The sequence below is a fragment of the Dictyostelium discoideum genome, assembly GCF_000004695.1.
Source record: "Dictyostelium discoideum AX4 chromosome 6 chromosome, whole genome shotgun sequence".
Taxonomy (NCBI): Eukaryota; Evosea; class Eumycetozoa; order Dictyosteliales; family Dictyosteliaceae; genus Dictyostelium; species Dictyostelium discoideum.
Window position 1 is genome coordinate 1,288,859 of NC_007092.3, and position 10,442 is coordinate 1,299,300.

General features: G+C 25.4%; 3 protein-coding genes across 3 annotated transcripts; 2 read left to right on the top strand and 1 right to left on the bottom strand.

Annotated features, from left to right (window-relative positions):
• Window positions 1-395: 395 nt before the first annotated feature.
• Window positions 396-4,716, top strand: ak1 (Alpha kinase family protein; the record flags this gene model as incomplete). The annotated part of the gene is made up of 2 exons (XM_629866.1): window positions 396-488; window positions 751-4,716. The coding sequence occupies 2 exons, from the start codon at window positions 396-398 to the stop codon at window positions 4,714-4,716; spliced, it is 4,059 nt and encodes a 1,352-aa protein (XP_629868.1).
• Window positions 4,717-5,917: 1,201 nt separating this feature from the next.
• On the top strand, window positions 5,918-9,208 carry cdc7 (CDC7 family protein kinase; the record flags this gene model as incomplete). The annotated part of the gene is made up of 2 exons (XM_629867.1): window positions 5,918-8,640; window positions 8,746-9,208. 2 exons carry the CDS (start codon window positions 5,918-5,920, stop codon window positions 9,206-9,208), a joined length of 3,186 nt encoding a protein of 1,061 aa, XP_629869.1.
• Window positions 9,209-9,877: 669 nt separating this feature from the next.
• DDB_G0292198 (hypothetical protein) lies at window positions 9,878-10,442 on the bottom strand (the record flags this gene model as incomplete). The annotated part of the gene is made up of 1 exon (XM_629868.1): window positions 9,878-10,442. A coding segment is annotated over one exon (565 nt), but the record flags the coding sequence as incomplete, so codon positions are not given.

Below are 10,442 nucleotides of genomic sequence, written 5' to 3' on the forward strand. Positions count from 1 at the left end.
TATTAACATTTAAAACAATACTTCCCGTATATTCAATTACTCCTTAAACCACCTTTAGTTTTTATTAATTTTATTAATTTCACCTATAAACAAAATAGTGTGCACACTCAAAAAGAAATTTTAAATAAAAATAATAAAAAAATAAAAGAAATTAAATAGTAAAAAAAAAATAATCAACCCAATTAGAACTGGCAACTATATACTTGAATTGTTTTCATCAAATAAAGAATAAAAGAATCTCGGAAACGATTTCAATTAAAGTGAAGAAATAGGAATTTGTTTTTTTTTTTTTCAATAAACAGCAAGACAAAAAAAACAAAAAAAAAAACAAAAAAAAAAAGAAAAAAAAAAAAATAGATTTATCGTCTTTTTTTGGGAATAGAAAAAAAAAAAAAATGCAACCAGTACCAAGCGACCCAAATTATGGATTGTTAAGATCACTCTTTCAAGATCCAAATAATCAATGTTGTGCAGAATGTAATTCTGCTGTAAGTATACACATATTTTCATATTATTTATTATTATTATCATTTTCTCTCTTTTTTCACCCTTTTTTTCAAATTTTTTTTTTTTTTAAAAAAAAAAAAAAAGTTTTTGCTTTTTCAAAAGAAAAAAAAAAATGGATGCAAATTTTCCTAACCGCTGTCCCCTGTGCGAATTTTTTTTTTTTTTTTTTTTTAATTCTTTCTTTAATTATTTTTATTATTATTTTTTATTAACTTTTTTTTTTTTTTTTTTTTTATATTTTAGAATGTTCCATATGTTTGCATTAAATTAGGAGTTTTTATATGCCCAACATGCGCACATTTTTTAAGCACTCTAGGATTTAAAGTTAGACCAATAATGGGTAGTTCATTCTCTGAAGAAGATATATCAAGATTACAATCAATTGGTAATTTAGTATCAAAACAATTTTGGTTAGCAAGATGGACCCCAATGGATATTGTTATGCCTCCTCCTGAAGATCCAAATTTAGAATCATTTTTACGTTTAAAATATATAGAAAAAAGATGGACTTCTTCTTTATCAACTTCTGACGGTTTTTCTTCTCCAAATAATAATAATACTAGTAATGTCAATAATATAAATAATAATAGTAATCATAATAATAATATAAATAATAATAATAATAATATAAATAATAATAATAATAATAATATAAATAATAATAATAATATAATAAATAACTTTTCGAATATTAATAATATCAGTAATGGCATGAACAATATATCTCTCAATAATATCAATAATAATAATAATAACAATAATCATTACAATGGTAATGATATTGGTATACCAATTGTACATAAAACTCAATCACAACCCCAACCCCAACCCCAACCCCAACCCCAACCACAATCACAAGGATTTTCTCCATTTAATTCACCACGATCTTCTCCAAAACCGGGTAGACATCATTTAATTGATGATTTAATAAGTTTTAATCCTACACCTGTAAACAATAGTAATAATAATAATAATAATAATAATAATAATAATAATGGTAATAATGGTAACCCATTGAAATTTAGTGGTGGCATACCACAAAATAATAATAATAATAATAATAATAATACAACAACTACTACTACTACTACTAATAATAATAATAAGGTACCATTTGATCCATTTTCACCAATTAAAACATTTAGTGAATCTGGTGAATATCAAAATACTAATGGAAATCAGCAACTTTCTGGTTCAGGAAATAGTTTAATTGATATACTGAGTCATCCAACTCAATCAAAATCACCTTCTCCTTCGGGGACACCACATAGTTTATCACCACAACATCATAGTTCAGATTTTAAAGTACATTTAATTGACATACCAACAACACAACAACAACTACAACAACAACAACTACAGCTTCAACAACAACTACAACAACAACTACAACAACAACAACAACAACAACAACAACAACAACAACAACAACAATCACCAATTTCGAATCCATTTACTTCAAATAATAATAGTAATAGTGAACCATTAGTTTCAATTTTAGATAAACACGAAGATCTACATAACCATCATCACCATCAACAACAACAACATCATAAACAGCAGCAGCAACAACAACAACAACAACAAAATGGTAATAATAGTCCTTTGGCACAATTTAATCAAATACAGCAACAACAAATTAATAATAATAATCCATTCGTAGAAGAGAAACAACCACATCAACATCCACACCATCTTCAACATCATCGTCATCATTCAACATCATCAATTAATCATGGTAGTAATGGAGACCTGGCGTCAATTTCCTTAACACTTTTAACTCCATCACCTTCTCCATCACCATCTTTTAACTATAGCGGTGGTGTGAGTTCCGCCCCAAATAATAGTTTAAATAATTCATGCAATGGAAATAACAATTTAAATAACGGTATGCTAAACTTTTCAAACTTAAATATAGGCGGTTCAACGTCAAGCGCTTGTAGTACTAACAGTAGTTCAAATATTACCATAGCTAATAATATTAATAGTAGTAACAATATCAATATTATAAATAATCAAAATAATCAAAATAATAATAATAACAACAATACTAATAACGTAATGATTTCACCATCCCCATCACCAAATCCATTTTTACCAACCCCAACTTCTACCAATCAAAATAATCACATTATAACGCCAATACCTGTCAATCCATTCACTGATAATTTACAATTGAACAGTAATAACATTAGACAACATCCACAACAAATGTATATTCAACAACAACAACAACAACAACAACAACAACAACAACAACAACAACAACAACAACAACAACAACAACAACAACAACAACAACAACTTCAAATGCAACAACAACAACAACAACAAATGCAACAACATTATCAACAACAACAACAACAACAACAACAACAACAACAACAACAACAACAACAACAACAACAACAACAACAACAACAACAACAACAACAACAACAACAACAACAACAACAACAACAACAACAACAACAACAACAACATATTAATTTATCATCATCAGCACCACTTCAATCTGTTAATCATTCACCAATACCTTTACAACCACAACACTCGTCATCACAATATATGAATCAACAAGGTTATCAAGTTTATCCAAATGTTGGCAATCAACCACAATCACCTCAACAAATTCAACCACAACCACTTCAACAACAAATATTTCAACAAGTACAACAACAACAACCACAAATTCCACAACAATCACCACAACCACTTCAAAGTAGTACTGATGAAGATCAAAGTGTATTGGAGGTTTTAAATTTAAAAAAACTATTTGATATGAATATGATGGATAAGGAAGAATTTGAACATAGAAGAAGACAAATCATTGATAATTTAACTAAAACAACATCACCAATACACCAACAACCACCTCAACCACCTCAACCTGTTTTACCAGTTTCTGCACCTGCTCAAGTACCACAACCACATCCACCTCAACAACAAAATGGTCCTACAGTTCCACAGCAGCAACAACAACAACAACAACAACAACAACAACAACAACAACAACAACAACAACAACAACAACAACAACAACCAATACCACAACCATCATCATCATCACCAACTCCAGATGCAAGATTAACAGGAACTGAAAGAGTAATTAGACATAGATTTGATGCAAAACTTGGTAAATGGGTTCAAACAGCTACCATTGTAATTACAGAGCCAACTCCCTTTGCAGAGGGTGCTATGAGAAAAGCATTCAGAATGAAGGATCTTTCAGCAGAGGGACCATCATCACAAATGGTTGCAAAATTATTTAAAGATTCCAATGAAGATAGAATGGTATACTTTAAAGACGTTGAAATGCAAACCTATTCCAAAGAGATTGCCGAACGTTTCAATTTAAAGAGTCCACCTAAAAAGATTGATTTCGTACCAGCATTCGTAATGGAGTTGGTAGAGCGTCAAGGTAAACCATTCTGTGCGGTCGAATACTTTATAGAGGGTAAATATGAAAAGCATAACAATAACTTTGGTTACAAAAATGATTACGATAGAAATACACCACAGGCTTTTAGTCATTTCTCATATGAGGATTCTGGTTGTCAATTGATTGTAGTCGATATTCAAGGTGTTGGCGATGTTTACACTGACCCCCAAATTCATTCCGCTGATGGTCAAGGATTTGGTAAAGGAAATTTAGGTATTGAAGGCATTAAAAGATTCTTTTCAACTCATCAATGTAATCCAATTTGTCATTATCTTGGTTTAAGCTCAGTTAATCCAAAGCCTGCAAACGATGAATCAGGTACAATGCCAAGACCACCATCTATTGGTCAATCTTATGTACGTCCTTCTGCTTTTCCTCCAAATTTACAACAATCATTCTCTTTTAATTTCCCACCATTAAAAGATCATCATGTTTTAGAACAACTTAATCAACAACAACAACATTTACAACAACAACAACAACAACAACAACAACAACAACAACAACAACAACAACAACAACAACAACAACAACAGCAACAACAACAACAGCAACAGCAACAACAACAACAGCAACAACAACAACAACAAAATCAACAACAAAATCAACAACAAAATCAACAACAACAACAACAACAACAACAACAACAACAACAACAGCAAAATGGACATCCACCACCACAAACACCATTACCTCCAACTCCTCAACAAAAAGATAAACCAAAGATTGAAGTATTTGGTGATATTTTAAGAAAATTGGTATCTTAAAAAAAAAGAATTTTTATTTTAAGTTTATTTGTCTACCCATTGTAACAAAAACAGGTAAAAAAAAAAAAAAAAAAAAAAAAGTAAAAAAAAAAAAAAAGAAGTTGTAATCAATAATTTATAGTAATGTGATTTAATATAAAAAATAATAACAATAATAATAATAAATTGTTTTGGCTTAATAGCCAAAATTTTACGATATAATTAATAATAAAAACAATAATAAATAATAAATAAATAATAATAATAATAAATAATAATAATACAAACATTTGGACTCATTCGACATCATTAGTTTGATTGAGATACAGTCCACACACTGATGTACCCTACCGTTTAAGAATGGTTAAAAAAAAAAAAAAAAAAAGGAAAAAAATTAAAATATTTTTGACCAAATTCCACTAAACTTGGTTGGGAATAATAAATATAAAAAAAACAAAAAACAAAAAAAAAATATATAACATTACAAACCAAAAGTGTCTTTTTATTTATTTTATTTTACCATTTAATTTATGAATAAAAAAAAAATTTTAATTAAAAAATAAAAAAAAATAAAAATATTTATGATTAAAACCAGAATTTGATTTCAAAAAAATGATTGTCTGGTTATTTTTATTTTTTATAATTTTTATAATTTTTATTTTTAAAAGTTTTTATTTAACTTGATTAATTAAACCAGCCCATTGTTTAATTAAAGAATTTGTTTTTTGGATGTAAGGATTTATTTGATTATTTTAACTTTCTTTTTATTTATTTTTTTATTTTTAATTCCATTTTTATATTTTTATTATTTTATTTTTTAAAATTAGTTTATTTGTATCGTTGTTATTTTTTTTTTTTTTTTTTTAATTATTATTATAAATAATTTATAAAAATTATCACGATTAGTTATTTAAAACATGTAGATTATTAATTAAAAGAAAAAAAAAAAAAGTTGGTATTTTAACCACCTATATTTTTTTTTTTTTTTTTTTTTTTTTTTTTTTTTTTTTTTTAAAAAAAAAAATTTCTATTGAATTTTTGGGTGTTGTGTGTTTAAAAACACACTCATTCATGGACCAATATTATATTAATAAACAGTACAAACAATTTATATTACATTATCAATATTCTATTTAATTTAATTTTTATTTTAAAATTTTATTATTTTTTTGTTTTATTTTTTTATATTTTTTTTTTTATTATTTCATTTTTATAAAAAGTAATGAATTGGGATAGCAACAACAACAACAACAAAAACAGTAATAATAATAATAATAATAGTAGTAGTAGTAGTTATAATATTAATAATAATTATAGTAGCTTTAATAATAGTAATAATAATAATATAAATAATAATAATATAAATACTAATAATAATAATAATAATAATAATAATAATAATAATAATAATAATAATAATAATAATAATAATAATAATAATAATAATAATAATAATAATAAAAATAATAGCAGTAATAATTATCATTTAGCTCATATTAATGTTTATCAACAATATCCAATAAAACCATTACCTATATCATTTAATAGTTTTAATACAAATATGTTTCAACAACAGCAGCAACAACAACAACAACAACAGCAACTGCCACAACATCTTCCACCATTAGGTAGTAGTGGTAGTAGTAATGGTGGACCTAATTTAATGGGATATGCTCAAATTCCACCAAACTATTTTAAACCTTTATCACCACCCTCATTCCATCCACCAACTTCACCACAATCATTTTTTAATAATAATACTAATAATAATAATAATAACAATAACAATAATAATAATAATATTAATATTAATATTAATAATAATAATAATAGTAACAATTATATTAATGATAGTACTAATAGTAATAACTTAAATACAAGTAATGGAGCAATTAATACATCTAGTCATTTGTTTATAAATTCACCAAACCATCATAGTGATAACAGATCATTCATTGAATCTAGGTCACCTGCTTCAATGAATGCATCACCAATTCATTTCAATGATCCAACTTTTAAAGTACCTGTACATTTACCATCATTATCAATTACAAATTCACCATCTTTAAACTCTTCAATTGATAGTAGCTATAGATTAAACAACAACAACAACAATAATAATAATAATGGTAGTAATAATAGCTCTTTTAATTCAACTCCAACTAAATTTGAACAATTACAATTACAACTTCAACAACAACAATTACAACAACAATTACAACAACAACAACAATTACAACAACAACAACAACAATTACAACAACAACAACAATTACAACAACAACAACAACAACAATTACAACAACAACAACAACAACAACTACAACAACAACAACAACAACAACAACAACAATTACAACAGCAACAACAATTGCAACAGCAACAACAACAGCAATCAACATCTCATATCCATTTCTCAACTGCTCCTACACCAATAGTATCTCATCATTATAATTTACAACAACCACTGCAACAATATCCACAAAATATTTATAGCCATACTAATATATTAAATCAAAACAATAACTCAAAGCCAATCAATACTAATAGTAGTAGTAGTAATAATAATAATAATAATAATAATAATAATAATAATAATAATAATAATAATAATAATAATAATAATTGTAATTATAATAATAGCAATAATAGTTATAATAATAATACTACTAATACTAATAATAACCCAAACAATAAAAGGAGCCAAACAAAGAATCAACAACAACAACAACCACAACCACAACAACAACAACTTCAACAACAACAACCACAACAATCTGTAATTAATGTAAATAAAAAAACAACAAAAGTTTCAAAAACAAAAACATCAAATCAAAAATTAACTGTAAATAATAATAATAATAATAATAATAATAATAATAATAATAATAATAATAATAATAATAATAATAATAATAATAATAATAATAATAATAATACTATTCAGCAACAACAACAACAACAATCAAATGATATTAAACTTTTGTTAAAAAATAGTATATATAGTAGTAGAAATGATTTAAAGGAATTATTAAGTCAACCAACAGAATATACAGATTCAGAATATCCAGAGATAGTTGGTAAATATAGGATATTGGAAAAGATTGGACAAGGTACATTTAGTGGTGTTTATAAATCAGTTTGTATCGATGGTCCAAATATTGGTTTAATTGTAGCATTGAAACGTGTTGCACCAACTTCATCACCTGCAAGAATTTTAAATGAAATTCATAGTCTATTAAGAGTTGGTGGTCATTATAATGTTTCAGCATTATTTGGTGCATTAAGATACAAAGATCAAGTGACTTTGATTCTACCTTTCTTTGAGCACGATTCTTTTAAAGATTACTTTTTTCAAATGTCAAATGAAAATATTAAACATTATCTATACGCTCTATTCGATTCCTTACGTCATATTCATCAAAATAATATTTGCCATCGTGATGTAAAACCAACAAACTTTTTATATTCTATAAAAAATAATTCTTTTCTTTTAATTGATTTTGGTTTGGCTCAAGAAATGCCAAATTCAAATTCAAATTCAAATTCAAATTCAAATTCAAATTCAAATTCAAATTCAAATTCAAATTCAAATTCAAATTCAAATAATAATAATAATAATAATAATAATAATACCAATAATAATTTTAATGGAAATAATAGCAATAATGATTTCAATAATTTTATAAATATGAATAATAGTAATAGTAATAATAATAATAATAATAATAGTAATAATAATAATAATAATAATAATAATAATAATAATAATAATAATAATAATAGTAATAATAATAATAATAGTAATAATAGCCAAGAAGAAATAATATTACCATCAACTAACGAAAATGGTACAACAACTTCAAATGCTTCATCAACTTCAAATACTACTTCATCATCATCATCCTCTTCAAATAAATCAAAAAATTTAAGAAATGATCCAAAGTAAAGTATTGATATTTAATTTTTTGAAAAAAAAAAAAAAAAAGTTAAATTAATATTGATTATTTTATTTTATTATTATTATTTTTTAATTTTTTTTTAATAAAGACCACAACCAGCACCAAGAGCAGGTACAAGAGGATTTAGAGCACCAGAAGTATTATTAAAATATAATAAACAAACTACAGCAATTGATATTTGGTCAGTTGGTGTAATTTTATTATGTATGATCTCTGGTAGATATCCATTTTTCATTTCTCCTGATGATATGACAAGTCTAGCAGAGATAGTTTCAATCATTGGTACAAAGAAAATCGTTGATATCGCTCATCTTTTAGAGAAGAAAATTTCAATCTCTCATTCAATACCTCCAACACCTTGGAGAGATCTATCTAGAAGACTAAGAAGTGAATCAAGTTGTGATAAACAAGATGTCCCTGTAGAGTTGTATGATTTATTAGAACGTTGTTTAGATCCTAATCCATTAACTAGAATTACTGCTTCTGAAGCTTTACTTCACCCTTTTTTAGTTGTTAATAATAATAGTAATAATAATAATAATAATAGTTAATGATAATAAAAATAATACTAATAAAATTAATGTATAAATATTATTAAGTTGGAGGGTAATTAATATTACTTTGTTTTTACAATATATTTCCAGATTTTAAATCATAAAAATCGATCCATAGTTATATGATATCCGAAAAATAAATAGGTAAACACCAGCTAATTCAAAATCGGAAGAATTTTATCCGTTTTTTTTTTTTTTTTTTTTTTTTTTTTTAATACTGATTAATCTTAGTTTATCCATTATATTTTAATAATGAATTATAATTTTTGAAATGTAAAGAATTCATTCCTTTTTTTAGTTTGAATTTTCTAATAAAGAATTTAATTTTAAAATGTAGTGCAGTTATTATTACTATTATCAATTTTTAAAAAAGATATCCAGTTTTTAAAAATGTTAGTATTTAAAATTAAATAATAAGATTAGTAATTGAATTTAAATTATTTGTTCCAGGAAATCATTCGGATCTTTTGAATGAGTTAATTTTAAATGTTTTGCTTTTTTTATATATTCTAGAGTAGCTTGTACGATTTATTTTTTTTTTTTTTTTTTTTTTTTTTTTTTTTAATATTGGATTAACAAGATTGATATATGTCCATCTGTGTTAATACGAGTTTTTATTTAATATTTATTTATAGGCTTATCATTTAAGCTGAAGGGTTATTTTAATCATATGAATTGATCAAAAGATATAATATTTGGGAGAGATGATTCTGGAATACAATAGTAATTAGCTGTTGTTTTTCTTAGCTTGATCGTTGAGGTGAGAAGGATCTTAGGATCTTTGAAATTATTATGGTCTTTTGCTGATAAGTTTTTCAGATCTTTTGCTTTTTTGATGTATTCTAGAGTGGCCAATTTGTGCCATTTCTTTAGAAGGGAGCTGTATGATAGTGATTCATTTGTTAAAGGATCTTCACTGTATATTTGATTGCAAATCCAAATCCAAATGTTGTGGAGGATAAGGGCCATTAGGTTTTTATATGCGAATGATCTGGTTAGATCATAGTCTATTGCTTTATAGTTCCATTCGAAGTATTCTTTGTGGAATCTGTGGTTGGCGTAATCTGCATTCACTTCTTGATCTTTTTTGGCTGTCGGTGATAATTTTGGAGTTATTCTATTAATGAAATTGTTATTTTGCCTAATTCTTGTATGGTGCCAGTTTTTACCTTTGCCTGTGGTAATATAGATGAAATTTTTGAGTTTATTTATTTTTATAAATTGTTTTGTT